This window comes from Helicoverpa zea, chromosome 26 (genome assembly GCF_022581195.2).
Source record: "Helicoverpa zea isolate HzStark_Cry1AcR chromosome 26, ilHelZeax1.1, whole genome shotgun sequence".
In the NCBI taxonomy this organism is placed as follows: Eukaryota; Metazoa; Arthropoda; class Insecta; order Lepidoptera; family Noctuidae; genus Helicoverpa; species Helicoverpa zea.
In genome coordinates this window covers 6,604,089-6,626,187 of record NC_061477.1, presented here as the reverse complement: position 1 = coordinate 6,626,187, position 22,099 = coordinate 6,604,089, and the positions used below count along the sequence as shown (strand labels likewise).

Here is a 22,099-nt window from a genome sequence, read left to right as displayed (position 1 = left end):
GAATTTCTTGCAAGGGTCCTGCTTCATAAATAGTTATTTTAACAATTGGAATAGGGAAAGTATTTATAAATACTGAATTTCAGTCATGTGTACAAATTGACAAATTTTGATGAGGCAACTCAAAAAATATAAAGATCCCTTCTCACTGGCTTGTTATGTAACTTATTTTTTTCTTGTTCCTTACATAGTTTGAAACTCATTTGCATTATCTGATCAACATTCCTTGTTTTTATTTGATATTAAAGTTTTAAAACATGTTTTATTCAACCGATCAATAATCGATTGCGTACAGTGTAACATCTTATATTGCTTATCTATGAACGCGAAAAATAAAAATTATAATTAAGTGTTGCCACAATGAAATAATCCTTTTTTCTTAAATGGCTAAATGGCGGATCTCAAAATTCTTTAACAAAAGCGAGTTGATATTTTCTGTGAATAAAACAACGTAAGTGAATTTATTAATATGGAGATTACGCGCACCACCTTAGGCATTGCAGTTGGACTAGCTGGTACCTTGTTCCTTGGATATTGTGTGTACTTTGACCAACAACGTCGCAAGGATCCTCTGTTCAAAAAGAAGTTGAGAGAACGTAAGTTGTTTATTAGTATTGAATTAAAACAGCATTAGCAGGCGATTTAGCGTTCTCAGTACTAAATTCTAGCATAATTACTTCACTATTTACACATCGAGTTTTTTTATTAACCTAAAAATTTCGCAAGGAATATTGTTACAACATCAATCAATCAATTTTCGCTTGAATAACTGTTTAATTTCGTTACTGCACCGCACAGAACTATAGTAGCACATACTGCTAGTTCATTGTGCAATAATTCAATTATAACTTAGTACATAGTATGTTGCTTATTAAAATTAGTTACAGTTTGGTGGACTGTGCCAAACATGCTTTTGCAATGGTCTCAAAATATATTAAATATGACATGTGTAATCTAGAATAAGCATTTGTCAGTCATAAGGAGCCACTGGTAACCAAAATGTTCTAAATATTTAACTATTGCATCGTTTGATATCAAACATGTTGTGATTCATGAGATCATTTATTGAAAGAGTTCAATGCATATATATTTACTAAAACAGTAGAATGCCTTGTTGATTGATAAAAAGGCAAAAGTAGTGTAAAAAACATTGTCTAGTTTATGTATCTTTTTAGGTTCTTATCCCTGCATATTCCATTTGAAACAAAACAAAGCCATATTATTTGTTAGTCTTTTTTTATTGTCCCACTGCTGGGACGAAGACGGAACCCATATGATAATCTATACTAATATAATAAAGAGTTTGTTTGTTTGTTTGTTTGAACGCGCTAATCTCAGGAACTACTGGTCCTATTTGAAAATTTCTTTCAGTGTTAGATAGCCCATTTATCGAGGAAGGCTACAGGCTTCTTTTTAACCCTGGTTCGGGAAATAGTTCCCACGGGATGCGGGTGAAACCGCTGGCAGAAGCTAGTGATTAATAAAGTTTTGTTTTTTAATTACAGGCAGACAGAAAGCCCAACAGAATGCGACCCGGTCACGCAATCTTGGAGGTCCACTACCCGACATGAGCGATCATGAGGCTATGCAAAGGTTCTTCCTGCAACAGGTATATTTCAAATAATATATATCATTACGCTGGATGCAGGTCGCTTCCAACAGGTATCTGTGGAGATCAAAGGGGGAGGCCTATGTTCAGCAGTGGACGTCCTATGGCTGAGATGATGATGATGATGATGATGATATATCATTACATAGTATAAAACAAAGTCGCTTTTTCTGTCCCTATGTACCTAAATCCCGTTGTACACTTAAATCTTCAAAACTAAGCAGCGGATGTTCATGCGTTTTTTTTTAATAGATTGTGTGATTAAAAAGGGAGGTTGTATAATAACATCTATTAAATAGTGGGGAAATACTGTTATCCCGTGCAAAGTGCAGACTCCTATCCTCCCTCCATATCCCCAGTTGATATATGCTGTATTTTATTCTGAACAGGATGTTGTTAACAAGCAAAACGGTTAACTCTGAGCCTTATCAACTGCATATTCTTTATATTCAGAGATAGAATTTATAAACCTTATTTTGACCTTAGCTTGCATCATATTAACTGTTCAATTTAAGTCGCACTAACTTAGATTGATCTAGAAATAAACCTAGTATATTGTGTTGATTTCAGATCCACCTGGGTGAGGAGTTGCTAGCCGCTGGTGACTTTGAGGCTGGAGTGGAGCACCTCGGCCAAGCTCTTGCCGTCTGCGGCCAGACCCAACAGCTATTGAGTGTAAGTCATTTATTACTTTGCCGCGTACAACTTTCTATTAGAATTAAGAGATCTTTGTCTTCTATAAAATTTGTTTTTTTTTTTACTTTGATTTGTTAAGCCAGCGATGGCTGCGAAAGGGCGTGAACGCCAAGTGTGGAGCCGTTACGCATATTTTTCGAAACGGCTCTACAATTAGCGTTCGCGCCCTTTCGCGGCCATCGCGCACGGTCTACGTGTAGAGCAGGCATAAGTCCTGATATTTATAAATATGTACCTATGTGTACAAATCGCGAAAGTTTAAAAATACACTAACATTGTTATGAATGGAATGTTTTGTGTATTCCAGGTGCTGCAGCAGACGATGCCAGCGCCCATCTTCCACCTGCTGCTGAAGAGGCTGCCCGAGGTGTCGGAGCGGCTCCGAGCCTCCATGAAGGCCAGCGGCAAGATGCTGCAGGAGGAGGACGTCGAGTAAACAGCCCCCGCACAAGACGAGAGAATATTTTCATAATGTATCTACAATATCTCGCTAATCATGGAAACCTCCATCTTTGGTCGATAGATAACGCAACGTTGACGTAAGGCCTAGTGACTTCCATTTACTCATTTAATTTAATATAGGTCTTTCTTTCTAAACGAATATAATCTTTCGCAATGAATGCCTTATTTAAGAAATTTAAAGTAATAAGTTTGATTAATTAATTATAATGATACTTATTATCGCCTTACGTCAATGTGGCTATAGTTTGTAACATTCAAGTAATTTGTACTTTCCTTTGACCGTAATCTCGGAGTTGTCGCCGAATTATATCTGTGAACAGCGACCGACCGTTTAGTGGCGATGCAACAAGCAACTGCTTTGTAGACAATTAAGTTATTTATAAAAAGTCCCATCAAAGAAACTATTATTATGATTATTTCACCTTAGAGTAAATTGCCTTTCGACTTGCAAAGCCTTAAATTTTCCAAGTGCATGCATTGGGCTGTGATACAAAATGTGCTTGAAATCGATCCGCCATTTGATCGAGTGTTAACTTTGCAAATGGGAAGTGTAGCGTGGAGTAATGCAAGTTCAATAATAATGTAGGTATTTGTTAGTGTTATTTAGGTTTTGTTTTGTGTTCACAACTGGTTAAGGATGCTTGTGAGTTTTGATTGAGATTTTATTGTGAAATAAAAGTATTGTACAAATTAATATGACTGTTTTATTTCGAGTCCATTATTATAACTCGTTGCAAGGCTTTTAAAAATCTACTTCCATCACATTTTGCAATATCTGATAAACAGTACCGTAATAAAAAAATTGCCTTTTAGAAACGATCTATCTCAGGGGAGTAAATAAGTACTAAACTCTTACCAGCGCTGATAAGGGTCCGTTCAGACAGACCGGCTCGGAGAGAAGAGCAAATTCTAACACGTTGAAAATCGAGTCCTTAGTATTTGTATAGTAAGTTCAACTCAGTCTTGCGCGCAGCCTTATGTGTGGGTAACCCTTGTACATATGCAGTGACTTTGTGTGCGTGACAAGAGGTACAGTCGGGTACAAATACAGTTATTTAGGGGTTGTATACGGCTGTTTAAAGAAAATCGGTTATTACGTAATTTAATGTTTATTTATTTATAATGATTCTGAATCGCTACTTGAAAAATCAAATGATGAATTTTCGGATTCGCTACTCTCACCAAGGTCAATTAGTAGGTATTCTTATTTTTTCTTTTGTACATATCGACAAGTATTACCCAAAATCCCTTCATCAATTTGACTTAAACGTTCATTTATGAGTTTCATTATTTCCGTCTTATTTTGGTCGACATTATGCGAAGCAATATATTTTTTTTAAATTCCCCACACATTTTGTTTACATTATTATACTAGATTATACGTTTTTTTACATTCTTAGTCGACACTTTTATTTATTGTCCGCGTACCCCGAGCTAGAAAATATGTAAGGAGTATTTAATTCATCTTAGATATTTCACCTCATTTATTTCTTAGATACTGTCAATGTCAATTTGAAACGTATGAGAAAATAATGAAAAACTGTAAAATGTAATAATAAAAAGCTGTAAATGTTGTTTCATTTTTTGAAACGCTACCTGACTCCTTAAACATTTTCTCCGTGAAGAACTAGACATTTTCGTAAACGACTGTACCCATAACAAAAAGCGATAAGAACACGTCATGCTCGGACGACGTCACTGTCACACGAATGAAAGTTGTATATTTATAAGCCGATGCACACATAGGGCCGCGCGCAAATCTGAGTTGAACTATCTATAGTAAGGTTTATTTTTGGATGTGCAGTGCTTTTTTCATTAAGAATGCTTGCAGGTGAAATCTCGTGAAGGCTCGGTGTGAAATAATAAGAGGAGCCGACCGGCTCCGATCGCGTACTTTTCCTTGACATTTGGCTCCGATTGCATGCTCTTTAATGCTCGCGCAGCCGATCGGCTCCGGTCTGGGAAGCTCGATGGGTCTGGGGCCCGATTCTCCTAAGTTAATAATGTCAAAATCGAATAGAAATCGAATGGCAATATGATCGCAATAGCAGTTTTAACCTTATCGGGCATTCTGCTACTAATATAAGACCAATTGTATTCCAACGACATTCGATTGGTCTGCTATTTTGGTGATTTTGGTCTATACGGTAGTTTGCTCTACAATCATATTGCAATCGTAAATCATTTGCAGACAAAATGATTCATTATTGAATGACAGAAAAGGATAAAAACGTTTATTTTAAAGTAAAAATAGCGGAATGCCACATACGCTTCAATCGTAATCGAGTCGGGATTGGATCTCAGTCGAACCGAGTCGAACGTGAATCGTATGTCGCTTAAGTAAAATTAGGAGAATCGGGCCCCTGTGAACAGAAAAATGCGCGCCGATGCTCTCCGAGCCGGTCTGTTTGGACGGACCCTAAGGCCTCGGCCTCGAATTTTGCGGGCGCGGCAGGATCTTACGCGTATAATCAAATGGACCGGCCCTCGAATACAGCGGCGCGGGAGCGGGCAACGAGCGGTGCACTCCAGTCAAACGGTGACCGCCCGCGCCGCCGCCGCTGCCGCCCCGCTGCCCGCAAAATTCGAGGCCGAGGCCTAAGAGTTCGCGGCATCGCATCGATAAATCGATCGATATCAGTCATTGTCAGGGGACGTCACGTCGAGGTGAGGGGTAATTTTGTCTACTTTTATTCTTCAGTGTTGCCACACTCGGATTTTGAACAAAGTTCCATTAAAACACAGATATCCCAAGTCACTCACCATTTTATTTCAATAAAATTAACATAAACAATAACAATTTATTTAAAACCATAAACAAGTCTTACAAATCCCAGTTTATTTCTTGACTAATTATGTCAAAAGCTAGACAGGTATATATTTAATTGTTTAATTTTGGTAGGCGAGAACAAAGAAACTTATTCGTATGAGCCATGTTTCAAAAGTACCTATAGGACCAGTTTTGTATGTTGCCATTTTAAAATTAATCTAGTTGCCAATTTATTCAGTAGAAAACAATAAGGTACAATTTGTCTAGTAATTTACCAATAAGGGAGATACCTAATTTCAGGCTGATTATCCAAATAAGTGGAGATTTAATTAGGATACAATCAGGAATGCATATGTTACACAATCCCCTGTATTGTCCTCATTTCTCAGTTAATATTTTTTCACCACCACATTCTCCTCAGTTAATAATGTCAAAATTGAATAGAAATCGAATCGCAATATGATCGCAATAGCACTTTTAACCATATCGGGCACTCTACTACTAATATAAGACCAATCGTATTCCAACGACATTCGATTGGTTTGCGATTGGTCTGCTATTTTGGTGATTTTGGTCCATACGGTAGTTTGCTCTACAATCATATTGCAATCGTAAATCATTTGCAGACAAAATGATTCATTATTAAATGACAGAAAAGGATAAAAACGTTTATTTCCAAGAAAAAATAGCGGAATGCCACATACGCTTCAATCGTAATCGAGTCGTGATTGGATCTCAGTCGAATCGAATCGTATGCCGCTTATGTAAAATTAGGAGAATCGGGCCCCAGGTTTATTTGGTATTACCTCTTCAAACGTTTATGTGAAAGTAAATAATCAAAATTTTATGTAACTTTTATGAGTTTGTAAAATAAAATACAACAAGGTATTGAAAAGCTCTTTCTTTTACATTAAGCTGGGTACTCACTTAGCAGTGTAGCACGTAACGTATCAGATACGGTATCAACCTGCAAGTGAGTACGGGTCGTCCACGGACCTCACGGGTACACTGCGAGCCGCCTTTGTGTTCGCAGCGAAACCGCCACTCGGCGGGTCACTGCGAGCTCACAGCGCTCCACGCGCGAGCGGCTCGCAGCGGGCTCGTGCCTACGTACTCACTTGATACCGTATCTGATACGTTACGTGCTACACTGCTAAGTGAGTACCCAGCTTTATAAATTCATGTTATATGGGATATTGACAGTATATAACAGTCGCAACGCGCAATGTCAATTTACGATCTATCAGGACAGATATTGAATTTCCAATCAACGAAATAAAATTTTAAACCGAAATATTATTTTAATGACGATTATAAATGCAACATTTTTATCCAGGCAGTGTTAAATTTCTTAAATAAGTACCCACTATAAACTAGCCAATAAAAATAATTTACTTGTAGTTATAAATGTTTATAAATAAAATAAAATCGTTGCATGATAGTCAGTCATCTTTCAAGATGTTACAAATAAATAAACAAAAAAAAATGTTTTATATACTAGCATACATTTTAACAGGTGCTTTGAATATATTTTTATTACTAAATGTATAAGAAACTGTGTCTATTATTATAATTATATATTACAACCTACTACCGATTTCTTTCATCAATTTTATTATATGCACATTTGCGAGGCACTTATTGGGCCATACCAAAAAAAGTCTTATTTACATTATTTCTTTTTTCATATAGGAATAGAACCTCCAATTACAGGATTTTTTACTAAATAAGCACTTTTGTATGTTAAAAAACTTGGTAAGGCCTTTCTTTACCTAAAATACAAATATACAACCTTATTCCTAACAAAAATATTATTATTAATCATGATTGTTTCGCCGCCGTCGAACTTCTGATCAAATCTTGTGTGACTTTCATAACATCTAAAGCACCTTTCTCTATGAGTGAATTTGCTAAATCGCGTCCTAAGTTGTCACATTTAATTATAACTTCTATAGGTATGCTAGGATTCACTGTCAAACCACAAAATATGCGTTTATCACTATCATCATTTTTCTCCTCACTTGAAGGAACAGAGTTATCTTTTATTGTGTCTTTAAGTACTTTAGGTGGTATAATTTCGTTTTCTGCCTCATTGTTGTCAATTTTGAGTTTTTTGCTTTCGTTTTCCTCTGTGGGGCTGAGTTTGTGTTTTTGTGTGCGTTTTATTTGTGTGAATGTTTGCTGGGAGGTGCAATCGAGTTTGGTTTTTCCGTCCATGCTCCATACTGCGCCCGTTATGGATAGCTTGAATTGTGAGTCAACAGGTTTTAAGGTTGTGGAGACGCCAACAGGAGCGCTGCAGCCGCCACCTACAAAATAATATTTTTATCAATATACTAGCTGGTGCCCGCGACTTCGTCTGCGCAGGTTTAGTATTTCGAACAATATGTTTACAAATTGTAGCCTATGTGTTATTCTGATGTATAAGCTATATTATTGTAAAGTTTCATTAAAATCCATTCAGTAGTTTTTGCGTGAAAGAGTAACAAACATCCATACATCCATTCATACAAACTTTCACGTTTATAATATTAGTACGATTATAGATGATATATATTAGGGCGGGCCGTCTCTGGGGCGTGCCGTGTACGTGGCTCGTACGGGGCTCGGACGTGAAACGTTACATACATTTTGTATGAAGCAGTTTATATTACACAGTGCATGATCCGTGGCCCGTCCGGGCGACCTACGACGCTCGTCTTTCGAATTTCGTAAAAGCCCGGACACGGCCCGGCCCGATATAAATCATCCCTTAAACTAGTCGTTTTCCAGCGGTTTTTCAAATTGGTCCAGTGGTTTCGGAGCCTTTAGAGTACAAACAATTTTTTTTTCCTTAATATTATATTAGTATAGATAACCTATTTTCACGATTTCTCCCACTTACCCAAGGTCTTAAGAAAGCTTCTTTCCGCCAGTATTCTGCAGTATGTCTCGGGATGGTTGAATGGAGCCAGCATGTTCAATATAGTTGTGTTATCCGCGCGACACTCCACGGCTAACGCGCCTTGACCGACCGCGTACTTCATCTCAGCACACGGCAGAATCTGGAAAGAGAGTTAAAATATTACTTTATACATATATCTTCACCTTCGATAATTAGAGATGTATTATGTTAGTAAAGGCGAGATTCCTGCCGGTGTGAAATGTACACAAATGTTCTGGTTGACTCGCTCTAGCAAAAAATAACGCTAGCTTGTATTTCTAAAATTTCCGCAAAACTGCAGCCTTTATGCGGAAACAAATGCTAGCAGCGACCAGTGTCTCTCTGTATTGAGACATTTTTACGTTTCGAAATAAGGCACTAAAACACATATAACATTAAAAAAAAACACTATAATTTCCAGATATCAGCCTTTAAAATTTTCAGAATTGAAGCCAACTCCAACATAGTTTGGAAAAGGCTCGGAGGGAATGACATCCTCCTTTAAAATGATTCAACCTACCTTTTTTTTGTTTTTTTTTTTTTTTTTAAAGACGTCAAAAATCATCAAATGACCTCTCCCGCTGTGGGTTACCAGCGGTGAGGGATTGTCAGACTCTTACTGACTAAAAACCGTCGTGTTCCGTCATAGGCCTTTTATGTACCAGGGCCGTGGTATCTCTTTTGAACAACCCGCAGCCCCGGCAGGCCTTGGCCCTACTGAGCCGCGGACTCAACCTACCTTAGATATCCTATCCTTCCACCCCATCCGCTGTAGACCAGCGCTGGCCAATAGCAGCGCAGCATATTGTCCCGTAGTGTCGAGCTTGCGCAGGCGCGTGTTCAAGTTGCCTCTCACGTCTACTACGGAGAGCTGCGGGTACGAGCCGCGGAGTTGGGCCGTGCGACGGAGGGATGATGTGCCTGAGAAAATACAACTTCAGTATAGACTAGAGCAGGGTTTCCCAACCTTTATTTCACTGGGCCTCCCCAATTCAAAAATAATATTCTCATGCCCCCTTAAGTTTAAAAACACACATTTTTTTTACAACTAAGTATATTATTTATTTGAATTAAAATTAAAAACAAAAAGTTCCATACAGATATTTGTAGATATTTATGTTTTAAGGATCTAATAAGATAAGATATTATGTATCTACACTTGAAAACCATTAATTACTTTCACATTTAGGTAAATATGCTAGTTTTATTTTAATTAATATTAAATACTAATGAGATACTTGAGCTTGCATCTTCTGTACCAGTATGTCAATTCTGGGTTCGGTCTTTGTTAGAGCAATAATTAAATCGCTATCACCGGCAAGACGCTGTTTAGTTTTTATTATAACCAAAGCTGAAAAACCTGTCTCACATAAATATGCGGTCGGAAATGGAAAGCAGTGCACATGCAAAAATAAACCTTACTACAAATACTAAGTACTCGATTTTCAACGTGTTAAGAATTTGCTCTCCGCTCCGAGCCGGTCCGTCTGAACGGACCCTAACGGGGTCGGCTTCCAGTCTAACCGGATGCAGCTGAGTACCAGTGCTTTACAAGGAGCGACTGCCTTCTCTGCCTTATCTGACCTCCTCAACCCAGGTATCTCGCCAACCCAATACCCCATGGTTAGACTGGCGTCAGACTTACTGGCTTCTGACTACCCGTAACGACTGCCAAGGATGTTCAATGACAGCCGGGACCTACAGTTTAACGTGCCATCCGAAACACAGTCAATGGTGTCTAAAGAGATACTTAGAAAGTACATACAAACTTAGAAAAGTTGCATTGGTACTTGTCTGAACTGGAATCGAACCCACACCCTCATACTCGAGAGGTTGGTTCTATACCACTAGGCCACCACGACTTTCAAGATCTCGATTCTCAAGTGATCAATAAATATTTACCAATAACGGAGCCTTCAGGTAATGTTGCCAGCGTGTGCTCTTTATACTCTTCGCGGAGAACCAGTGCATCTCTCGGGTCTTCTCTGAAAAGAAACATATTAAACTTTAAATAAAAAATAACCTTCTTCAGTTATTGTGTATATCTGGAAACCGCATGAAAATGTGTTCAGTGGTTTTTGAGTTTATCGCGACTAGGCAGACAGATGTGTCGGATAATTTGTTTTGATTTTATCTTTGCCAAAGCACGTTTGATCATATCTTTACCCAGTGTACCTTTTATTCTTTTTGATGCGATATTTAAATAAATCTTAATCTATCATCAATAAATAACTGCTAGTATTTTCAATTCCCGTTTTACGTCATACTATGTCCCAAATTAAAAAAGTATTTGCTGACAATGTAAAACTGAAAGAATATTTTTTTATCAAGTGTTGGCTTCACTTTCAATTTCGTTACTACGTACAAATGCAATTACATTGCATTTTGTAACAAGTCAAGTACATACAATATTACCTACATAGATATATCTGTATGCTTTTAGAGTCAACATGACTCACAGTTTTGTTTAGAGATAAGGAAAATCTATATCGGTCGTTCCTACTACAATATAAGTAGTAAGTACGTGCGTACGATAATAGGTACCTACATATATTGTTTAATAACTCCTTCAAGTGGATAATGAGCGACTAAGTAGGTACTACATATTAGGTAACTATAGTTCGGCCATTCAGAGAATGCGTTCCTGACACGTCGCGATTGAACTGACGACGTAACTACATTCATTGATTATTGATATAATAATGTTGTTTTAATGCTCCTCAATTGTTAAAACGGTAAACAACCAGCAAAAATATTTTTATCGTAACTGCAACGCCATTGCAAAGTTACGTCGTCAGTTCAATCGCGACGTGTCAGGAACGCATTCTCTGAATGGCCGAACTATAATCTTATGAAGAATTTGCTCTTCTCACCGAGCCGGTCTTTTTGAACGGATCCATATACGTACATCACGCTTACTTCTGTAAACTGGGTTTGTTAGATTAAAATATGCATATCATGGTGACAAATAATTTATTTATTTGCTACAATGACAAACATTTTTGAGACTGACTGCAGTGCCTGCATCGATTTTTAGGTGTTTCTGTATGACTGTCTGGCTTTGCCATCAAAACTATTAGACAGATTTTAAATATTTACACAGGTAGGTAATCCTGAGAAAGGAAACCGGGTAGATTTTACTCGGTTGTAGAAAAGTGGATGAAACCGCGGAAAAAAGCCAGTTTCCCATTAAGAATATAGTCATGGGACAGTTAATATAATTTTTCACTTAGGCCCAAGTGCACCGAAATATCAGTCAGTTAGTTACCAATACATCAGTTTACTTAAAATAACTGTTTACCATGATTTTTTAAGTTCAATAATTTTCAAAGTACATAAATCGTTGTCTCACGAAATACTGACGTTTATGTTTTCAGTGAACTTGGACTTTTTTTTTAACGAAGTCAAAAATCATCAAATGATCCCGCTGAGGGTTAGCAGCGGTGAGGGAGTGTCAGACTCTTACTGACTAAAAACCGTCGTGTTCCGTCTTAGGCCTTTTATGTACCAGGGCCGCGGTAACTCTTTCGAACAATTCCGCAGCAGTGAACTTGGCCTTAGTTACACCTTCTCACGAACGCGAAGGAAATATACGTATATGAAATCGTATATGTCCCGGTGACGCGACTGGACGGGAACCTGGCTATCACGGTCCCAGAGGACTCACAGCCCGTCCGAGAAATTGGTGAAAACTATAGAAGTGGATAAAAAGATCTCGTGGTTAGCTTGCAACTACATGATTGATTGCACTTTAAATGCATCTTTGGTAATCAAATAGATACTCCCTAGATCCTTGGTACTGGAATACCATAATCAACGGGATCGGCTGTCAGTTAGCCGCTTCTACTTATAGATCCTACAAGCCCAACATTATAAACACGATGTTAAATACGCAAATACGTACGTTCACGTATAACATCGGGGTAAATGTAATTTACCTGCATCAGAGGTTAATCACTGGTATTAACAATAATAAGTGGAATTTATTATAATTCCTTCTGAACTAGGGACTGTCCTTTAAACTCATTATTCATAAGAGCCTCTTTGTAAGAACGCACTAGAGTCAGAATTTTGTGAATCTGCAACCTCTAAGGGGCAAAGTTTGTACATAATTTTAAAATGGAATTGCTTTCATACGTAATATACATATATAACGCTTATTATATTTATATATAACATTTACGTTAAAGTTTTGTGCACTTTACGTACGTTTTGCGTTTCCTGCGCAATTGGCTAATCTCCTTACAAGAGGACAGTCGCCGTAATCGATAATCAGTTAGGAGGACATTCATTGGCAATATTTTTACCTCTTGTTCTTCTCATGATAGATTATCATTTAGGCTCATAAAAGAGTGAACCATATAAAATATATGAAATACCTTTCAAAAACAGCTCCAATAGCCAGTCCATCGGGTAGGGTGGTAGGCAAATCTTTCAAAGAATGTACTACAAAGTCCACAGTGTCATTTCTTAAGGCATCCTCCAAATCCTTTGTGAATAGTGACTTCTCGCCGATTTTGGGTAGAGATACATCCAAAATGCGGTCTCCTAGCGTTGTCATGGTTACTGGAATAAACAAGGTTAGTTTTATTAATGTCGTAGTGCAGACTTACAGCCAGTTTCTTCATAAAAAGTAAAAGCCAAAGTAATGTCATAAAGTAAAAGTAACGGTCAAATTAGTTTTTTCAAGGCTAAACTAACAGCAAAAGTAATAGTTAAAATCGTCAAAAAATGAATTTGACCGTTACTTTTACTTCATGACATTACTTTAGCTTTTACTTTTGATGAAGAAACTGGCTGTTAGTAAGGTACTCTTGTGTTGCAAATAAAAATATAACTTAATGGTGTAGAAATAATGTTGAAATTACTATTTAAATGGTTGTTAAGTATTACTGTTTTTGTGATATAACTATGTTAGGGATTATTTAAGGATAAACAACATGGTTTTTGTATTAAAGTTATATTGGGTTTTTATTATCCTGATATATATATTCTAGGTATTATTACAAAAACGTAGTGGGGTAAGTAGTAAGTAATGTTTTTATTATCTTTAAGAAATACATGTTAACATTATGTATTTTTTTGGTGCTTTCGATTCTTATCAACTATCTTTTGGTAAAATTGTGTTCTCATACATGCTGTTTTCATAGAACTTACCTAAAGTGAAATCCTTTTCTGGATGCAATTTCTTCAAACAATCAATTACATAGTTGGTTTGTATGAGGGCCAGCTGAAAATAACATTTGGATTACCAAAAAACAGGATTTTACCAAAAAGCATGAGAATCACTAGGGGCTACAATAACAATTAAAAGCCCTCCATGGTAAAGAATTAAGAACTTTTAGGGTATACTTGAAATCATTGACAAAATACAAAAAAAAGGTGCAATATTTGCCCTATCAAAATAAAAACTACTACAACTAATGAAGATCCAAGTCAGGAACTTTTTTTTTATTTTTGTGAATATAATTTGAAACTATATTGAATTGTGTAACTTGTAATTTAACTATAATTAAATTGTAATAGACAGCTGTGTTGCTGGGAAATTTGTTCTTCACCACTTCTTCTTCCCAGCCATAACACTAGGAAGTGGTGAAAGGGTTCTGGCGGTGCTGTCCTTTTGTAAATTAGACATGAAAAAGTGCTAAAAACTAGCCTACTTTCAATAAACGTTTTTGACATTGACTTTGAAACTCGAAAAAAAATGCAGGCTTATTGCAAATAGAAGTAGAGAGTAGAGAAAAAGAAACACTAATTAAGATGGTTGAATATTATTTGCCCATGAATTTATAATACAAGGTGTTAACATGTTCAAACAAAATATTGAAGTTGTTTTTAACACCTGTGTAAACTGACAAGTCATGCAGTTTCTACATAATTCTTATACACAATTAACTTTTGCACATTGAACAGGATATTAGTACTTATTACTTCCTTTGAAACTTGCAGTAATTGCTCATTTTGTGCTGAAACCCAATTTCATACTGAGACGTCAAATATTATATTGTAAGAATGTTTATAGTAATGAATTATTTAATATAGTGTTTGCTACACTCTGACATAGTATGCCTGTGAAGGGTTATAAAAATACACTTTGATTATAATTTGTGTGTGTAATATATTTAATTAAATTCAGACTTCTATCATTGGTCTTAACTTAACTGTACCTATTCTCTTATCATTATAGAAACCAAATTCAAAAATTTAATAAAAAGAGTACAAAAGTTTATTGAGGTCAATTAACATTAGATAAATATTATGTAAATGATAACAAGCCTTACTTGAGACCTTGAAAATTTAAAAATTATGACTTAGAGACGTAGGTACTGTATGATAATGCTAGCATTTCGTAACTGATACGAGACGAAATTTAAATTCAATGTTTCACGATGATTCACGTAATATTTATGAAGAGCACTATTTACAAGTGATGGAAATTGTATTAGTATAATTTAATACATACCTCACTCTTCCTCGAACCAACACGAATCACATTCTTTGCTTCACTATCCATTGTTAATTCAAATAAACACAAATTTACATAAGAATGTTAATATTAGGAACTTTTAGGTTATGTCATGTACGTGGAGAATTTGAATGGAAAGCTTCAATAATTAGATGCCTAATGACTTGTCACTATCACTGTAGTGGACGAGTCGGCAATTTATAGAATTAATTAATTGGAAAAATAAAAGTAATACATCATTCGGCAACCAAATCACTCTACCAGGGGGGAGACACTCCGTACATTTTGACAGCTAAGTGAATGAAGAGTCGCCACCTTTTATTTGGCCCGGAAACTATTTACTATCTAAAAGATACTTTAAATTACCAACAGATGGCACTACACTATAATCGTTTTTGTTTGTCAATATAAAATTATTTATGCAATATTAATTAGAGAAAAGTATGAGGAAAATATTAGACACTTAAAAAAAAGATAAAATAGGCGAATAAATTAAATACGGTTTGAAAAAGCACAAATATCAATTTAAACTAAAAAGGCCTGGTGTCAGTATTCCAAGTAACTTAACAAAACCGATCATCGATCATAACAAAATATCAATATGGCGGTTTTTGCATTCTGCGGACACGCGTATAAAAAGTAATAATACATAATAATTATTTGTTTTCCTTCGACCTTTTACTATATTAACGATGACATTTTCTATTAGGGTAAGTAGCATAATGTAACTATAACGATAACCAATGTTATAGTTACATGGTGCTATTTACCCTAATAGAAAATGTTATGAATATGATGCATATATATTTTTATAGCTATAGCTATGTAGGTAGTTCGGGGCCAATTTAGAGAGAGATGGCGCATTGACAAATAGGTTTGCATGATTATCACGCAAGAGGGCTCTCTTTTCCCTATATATTACTTTACTCTTTGCACTCTACTGACAGATTGACAACTGCTGCGCCTGTCAAACTATCTGTCAAATAATTTGACACGCTGTCAGCGTCATTTTTGTTTATGTTGCTAGAAGTAAAAACCGGTAATTTGAAATGTGGAGGAATTTATATTGTTTCCTGTTGAGGTTATGCAACCGACCGGCTGCACCGTGTAAAACTTGCACAAAATGTAGCCGCCAATACACACGCATGTACATGTCGTAATAAAAAGAAAGATGCTTTACAGTTCCACAACTCTCCTCAGTAGAGTAAAAAGGAAGGGCAAGATCAGAGAGGCTGATTATATTGTTGGTTTCTAAGGCAACTTCAAGTTGCAGACACATTTATTTATTTGCTTACGATAGTGCTTTCTAAAGCTTCGAACATTTTGATAAGTATTCGTAATCTGCTAAAAACTGCACGTTCTGAGAGGTCAAGGTCACCAGAGCGGTTCTCTTCAAGGATTCTTCAATAAAACTAAAATATTTTAAACAAAATGATTTATTGATAAGGAATTACAAAGAGGAACGTCGGCCGATATCAATAAAACGGCCAAATCACTAGCTTGAAGAAAATCCAATAACTATGTATGGATGTAAATGCAAAACAAAATTCGAATATAGTCCGCATTTATGAAGACTGTATTCTTACAGCATATTTTAAACACGACAATGTTAAGTCTAATTTTAAACAACTTATAAAAATCACAGTTTTCCTGTATCAATCATACAAATCTCAATTTTATTATGCAAACAAAAAATGGTGGGTCAAAGTTACACCGTAAACTTATTTCTTAATTTGAAAATAAGAACGGATTTTATTTAACATCCGTAAATGATTTGAGAATAAAAAAAAAATAGTCAAAACGCTACCTACTGTAGAACTTAACCTATAGATTTGAAAAGTGACACACATAACTTTTTCAATCTAACACAGAATTCAAAATGTAGTTTATTTATTGAATAATTACTTGCGCTTACTACTCCTGAGCCGCCGCCTATTTGTCACAACTGCCATGCTTTTTTTTCTGGGTGATGTTTCTGAAAAGTTAAAATATTAATTTGGTTATTGCTTCTCTCTCTTTCCAGCTATTTATCCCACACGGTGCTCCGCGGTGGTGGGGTATTGCTTCTATTATTATAAATAAAATAAAAAGGCAAATGTGGATGTGATACATATATGTGTGTAAACATACATGCATATTGTCATTGATGATTCTGCTATTACTGAAAACTTCTGAGCTTACGCATACAAAGACAATATGCACATATATTTACTTGTCTGGCTTACCATGCCATAGTCATGTGTTTCTATGTCAGAACTTGAAAGGCTGTTTATGAGATATAATGCTGAAAAAAAGCACTTACTTTTCGTTTCTTTAGGCGCCGGTTTAACAGGCTCAGTAATTACAACTTCTTTTTCATTTTTCTTACTAGATTCCTTATCTTCTTTCTTACTTGCGACTTTCTTATTACTCTTAGACTTTGATCTACCAGTACACTTAGGAACTACTTCTTCAACTTCTACTGACTTATTACTGTCAACACTACCTTTCTGTCTAGTTACTCGGGAACTGGGTTCTGGTGGTTTCTTAGACCTCATGGATCGTGTACACCTCGGTTGGATCTGCACAGATTCTTTCTTAGCTGATGATTGCTGTTTTAACGCATCTAGCTTTTCTTTCTCCTCTCGTTTTTCTTTAATTCTGTATACTTTGATCATCGCAGGGGTGTACCCTTCTAAGCCCTCAATCGTCTCTTCTGGCTCCTTAGGCTTGCCAGCAACCTTCCTCTTGAAAGAAGCTAACACTTCTTTCATAGCATAAGTAGGATACATATTTTGTAAGTAGTCTTTCTGCATTAACGGTGATTGTAAGTGTGAGTCACTGTTTTCTGATGCATTTGATAATTTACGAATTCTATATTTGCATGTTTCATCATCTACATACTCTGTGTTTACAGCTACAGTGTTACGCTCTTTACGAATTATGTCTTCAGGGTTGCCAGCTAGAATTTCGGCCCAAGTAAATTGACGCGCTGATCCCATGAAATTACCGAACTTTCCAATGCTATTTCTATGGGTTCTGACACCCCTACGTTTTTTAATGTTCTTCTTTTTAGATCGCAAATTTTTAGGCGACAGTTTTTTGCCGAATATGTCGTGTGGCATTAAAGACTTTTTCAGACGGGCCACTAAATCAGCGTCTGAAATAAAGAAGTTGCGAGACGCGCAAGGCTTGCGAACTCCATCACTAGACGTGTTCAACGTTTGCTTCAAAAGTTCTAGTTTTAGGTCATTTTCGAGAGAACAAACATTTTCTCTCTCATAGGCTTTTTTGATACCATTTCGTGCTAGAAAACTAGGTGTTGTATTCTTCTTGCCAAACCTCTTTGAGTAACACAGTTTGCGACTCATAGGAGACATGGGCGCTTCCATGAAATTCAGAGTCATATCTTTATCACTATTACAGCCATTTTTCAACAATTCACTTTTGAATAAACTTCTACAATAGTCATAATCAGGGTTTTCCGTAAAGTCTAGACTTGTGACATATTCAAGGTATTTCTCCATAAATTTTGGGTAGAATTCAGTCTTAAAACACGTTTTTAATAACAGTTTTATATCACTCATGAAGTTTTTCTTCAAAGCATGGACTAGGTCAGGTTCTGCCAGTACTTCTGGTGTCTTCCATGGCAAGGTGCCAGTCAACCAGTCAAGGAGGTTGTAGCCAAGAGTTTCCAAATCTGATCTTCTGGAGTGAGCTCCGATATGAGAGTCCCTGGAACTGTATTCCAAAGTACCGTCATGTGCTTTTCGGGCATCCATACCAAAATCTTTATGTTTACCTTCAGAGTCTACGAACTTGGAAGCTAAGCCATAATCCAACAAATAGATCTGCCCGTTAGTTTGTGATAGCACGGCTTCTTGGAACATTTCATCCACATTTTCTGGTTCACTCTCTCTCTTCTCCCTAGCATTGCGCTTTCTAGTATCTTCGCGGAACTCCTTTGTGGTGCGAATTAAGTTTTTGCCGCCAAAATCGTCGAGAAGTTTTTGATAGGATTGGTCGGAACACACAGAGCTGGTCATGTCTTCATAGTTGACATAGTGAGATATCTGTCTGAGGTTGAATGCATGATGTCTGTGCAGAGTCCTGCTGTCTCTATCTGACAGTATACGCCTCAACTTCTTCTTAACATTAGCAAGTCTTTTGTCATTATCACCACTGGCATCATCCAAATTACTTGAGTTCTTATGTTCTTTGATGACAAAATCTTCATCATCATAGTAGTTGGAAGACCTAGATTTCGATGGCTTTGCGCGTCTATGCTTTCCCGTAAGCACTGCAACCTCTTTAGTATCTTTTTGGAATGATGGAGTTGTTTTAACTGCAGTTGCCTTACCAATTCTGGAGCCATCGAAACCAAGCATTAGATTGGAACTTTTTATGTCTGAATGTGTGTAACCTTGATTATGTAAGTACTCTAAGACATCTAGTATCTGTAGTGCGAGTACTAGAACATTCTTTATGTCAAGGACTCTTGTTTTAGCAACTATTTTCTGTAAGTCTATGTCATAGCGCGGTAGGACAAGGAATCTGTACTTGGTGCCTGTATTTTCATCTGTGAATGACCCGCTGGCAATGTACACAGGCATGCCTATGCGCTTTTGCTTGTTTTGTAGACGCCATGCTTTCACTGGGGAAAATAAACAAAATAAGAATATAGTAAAACAGGTCTGTATTATTTCAACTGTAATCTCACATTAATTTCTTCTATTTTAGTGTTCTTACTATCTTTAACTTTGACCTTGATAATTAGGCCAGGATACTGACTGATAATGAAATAACTGTAAACATAGCAACAAATTATTAAATAAACCATTACGTCGGTTTTGATTGAAGTTACCTTGTGAAGACTGGGCAGTTCTGATGAGGCAGTGGATCTCCACAAACAAGGGCCCGTTGGAATGAGGTTCTATCTTCACAACATATCTGGCATTCTGTTTAGAGACTTCTTTGTCAATGTCATCTGATGCCAAATAGATCCTGCCAAAGCTGCCTCGCCCTGAAATTAATTAAACATAACTAAGATGAGTAACTAGTGAACATAGTATAGGTATATCAAATATCGGAATAAATAAACAAAAATTGTTTTGAATACATACAATACATTGTTCTGAAGATATGAAAAAAATACATTTCATAGAAAATCATGGTCAAATTAGGTATTTCTTATTTAAAAGGAAGTTCACTGTTACTTATCAGACTTCCAATTTGTAACAAGCAGCTGAAATTCTTTTACAGCAAAATTGTGGGTAGGCTAGAAAATATTTATCAGCATACAGAGTGGGTACATAACCTACGTTAATGATAAGTCAAGAATTAAAGTGGTCCATCTGGTTACAAACTAGTTTTCTCCCCCAGACAAGCTGTTCATACATTCTTAGTACTTATGTAGTGTGCTTTCTTTACCCAAGTGTCTACTTATAGATGTTTCTCAGGTAAAGTCAGGGAAAATAAACTACTGAAATGTGCAAACCTAAAGTTTTCATTGTTAGTCATGTTAAACATTCCAAAGATGATCTAATTGTGTATTTAGACTAACAAATGCAGTCAAAAACTACTTTAAATAAAAATGCCATCATCACTGCAATAATTTGAACCACTTATAATGCACATGTGAATTATTCTGAGTCAACAGCAATCATTGATATTTACATATTGTAGGTAGACTCCATATTTAGCACCTGCTATTTTAGTGCATTACATCAGCTGTCTGATAGACAGACACTGAAACAGGATCTAGAAACTTAAGGTTTTATCTATGAATGCAGTGCATGCATAAGTGTAATGCAAACAATGACAGATGCCTTGCATAATGTGAAAGATATGTCAGGATAATGGTTTTAAAGGTGGAATATTGTCTCCAAACCTACTGTAAAGAAGATTCAGCTAATATAACTTACCAATAGGCTTCCCAATCCGCCATTTCTTTTGCAAGACATCAGTGAACACTATGCCAGGAGGCAGGGCCTCGTCATCACAGAAACTGACGTCGAGGCTCGGAGTCTCCTCCACCGTCTTCGTCTTCTTCTTAGGAGGCAACGGCAGCTGCACCAGCTCAGTTCCTCGTCGCGGCATCGCAAAACTTACACAAATATGTATAGTTCAACTATCCCTTCTGCTATTAAAAAAAATTACGACCGCAGACGCCACCGAACACCTAAAAATAAACACATACTTACATAAACTTGTTGTTGTTAATTTAATAAAGTCTAACGTGGACAACAATGTGACGATAAAATGAAATTATCCGTTAATTTCTACTTTTATTATTGAACTCACCTTTTCATAGCATATTATACAAAGAACGAGTATTCGCGAATCACTTTAAAATTTTGACAATTTGTTAGATGCAATAGTTAAATATAAACTATTCAATAATGTCAGCAGTTGTTAGTGCTAAAGTTTTTAACTAAATTACTAGGAAACATAACAACTGATCAAAATTCCGCCATGTTGTTTGTGTCAGTAGAGAGGAACGTTTTAGTTTGGTTTGTTCTAGAAAAGGAAAGTTAGTCGATTCTTTTTTGTGGGGTAGTCATCTGTTATTTGGGCGGTGACCATTTTTCTTAACTTGCATGTTATCTTTTTTTTATAGAATTATTATTTAAAAGAAACGCAAAATGATAACAAGAGCTTATTCACATAGAACATATATATTAATATATATATGTTCTATGTGAATTGAGAGCTTATTCACATAGAACATATATATTAATATATATATTAATATATATGTTTATTTTATAGAAAACGAGAGAGCTTATTCACATAGAACATATATATTAATATATATATGTTCTATGTGAATAAGCTCTCTCGTTTTCTTGTGGTAAAGGCTCAGAGGATGATCTTTCGTAATCGAAAGATCATCCTCTGAGCCTTTACCCAACTATGTTGGGGTCGGCTTCCAGTCTCACCGGATTCAGCTGAGTACCAGTGCTTTACAAGAAGCGACTGCCTATCTGACCTCCTCAACCCAGTTACCCGGGCAACCCGATACCCCTTGGTTAGACTGGACGAAAGATATTACGCAATAATTATTTTGTAGTTTGTCACACCACATACACTATACTCACACAGACATAGACCCCATAGAATAGGTAGGTAGGTACATAATTTAATTGACTAAATAATAGGCTCCAATATTAACTTCAAAATATATAAATTTTACAA

General features: G+C 36.3%; 3 protein-coding genes across 3 annotated transcripts; 1 reads left to right on the top strand and 2 right to left on the bottom strand.

Annotated features, from left to right (window-relative positions):
- Positions 1-363: 363 nt before the first annotated feature.
- LOC124643176 (mitochondrial import receptor subunit TOM20 homolog) lies at positions 364-3,458 on the top strand. The gene is made up of 4 exons (XM_047182055.1): positions 364-593; positions 1,503-1,606; positions 2,177-2,281; positions 2,610-3,458. Exons 1-4 carry the CDS (start codon positions 467-469, stop codon positions 2,736-2,738), a joined length of 465 nt encoding a protein of 154 aa, XP_047038011.1. The 5' UTR covers positions 364-466; the 3' UTR covers positions 2,739-3,458.
- Positions 3,459-6,965: 3,507 nt separating this feature from the next.
- LOC124642983 (porphobilinogen deaminase) lies at positions 6,966-15,183 on the bottom strand. The gene is made up of 7 exons (XM_047181811.1): positions 14,921-15,183; positions 13,615-13,687; positions 12,837-13,023; positions 10,360-10,442; positions 9,197-9,378; positions 8,419-8,578; positions 6,966-7,843 (listed from the first exon to the last, which is right to left on the bottom strand). The coding sequence occupies exons 1-7, from the start codon at positions 14,969-14,971 to the stop codon at positions 7,356-7,358; spliced, it is 1,224 nt and encodes a 407-aa protein (XP_047037767.1). The 5' UTR covers positions 14,972-15,183; the 3' UTR covers positions 6,966-7,355.
- A 1,160-nt stretch (positions 15,184-16,343) lies between these two features.
- LOC124643022 lies at positions 16,344-21,367 on the bottom strand. The gene is made up of 5 exons (XM_047181858.1): positions 21,206-21,367; positions 20,827-21,083; positions 19,767-19,925; positions 17,226-19,556; positions 16,344-16,898 (listed from the first exon to the last, which is right to left on the bottom strand). The coding sequence occupies exons 2-5, from the start codon at positions 20,999-21,001 to the stop codon at positions 16,825-16,827; spliced, it is 2,739 nt and encodes a 912-aa protein (XP_047037814.1). The 5' UTR covers positions 21,002-21,083; positions 21,206-21,367; the 3' UTR covers positions 16,344-16,824.
- Between the last annotated feature and the right edge of the window lie 732 nt (positions 21,368-22,099).

Excerpts from the sequence above, each read along its gene's own strand:
- LOC124643176 (XM_047182055.1), top strand. The coding sequence starts at position 467 with ATGGAGATTACGCGCACCACCTTAGGCATTGCAGTTGGACTAGCTGGT. Across the intron at positions 1,607-2,176 it reads AAAGGTTCTTCCTGCAACAG|ATCCACCTGGGTGAGGAGTT; the intron begins GTATATTTCAAA and ends TGTTGATTTCAG. Across the intron at positions 2,282-2,609 it reads AGACCCAACAGCTATTGAGT|GTGCTGCAGCAGACGATGCC; the intron begins GTAAGTCATTTA and ends TGTGTATTCCAG.
- LOC124642983 (XM_047181811.1), bottom strand. The coding sequence starts at position 14,971 with ATGGATAGTGAAGCAAAGAATGTGATTCGTGTTGGTTCGAGGAAGAGT. Across the intron at positions 13,024-13,614 it reads AGAAAAGGATTTCACTTTAG|TAACCATGACAACGCTAGGA; the intron begins GTAAGTTCTATG and ends TGTTTATTCCAG. Across the intron at positions 8,579-9,196 it reads GGAAGGATAGGATATCTAAG|ATTCTGCCGTGTGCTGAGAT; the intron begins GTAGGTTGAGTC and ends CTCTCTTTCCAG.
- LOC124643022 (XM_047181858.1), bottom strand. The coding sequence starts at position 21,001 with ATGCCGCGACGAGGAACTGAGCTGGTGCAGCTGCCGTTGCCTCCTAAG. Across the intron at positions 19,926-20,826 it reads GCGGATTGGGAAGCCTATTG|GGCGAGGCAGCTTTGGCAGG; the intron begins GTAAGTTATATT and ends AATTAATTTCAG. Across the intron at positions 19,557-19,766 it reads AACTGCCCAGTCTTCACAAG|TGAAAGCATGGCGTCTACAA; the intron begins GTAACTTCAATC and ends TATTTTCCCCAG.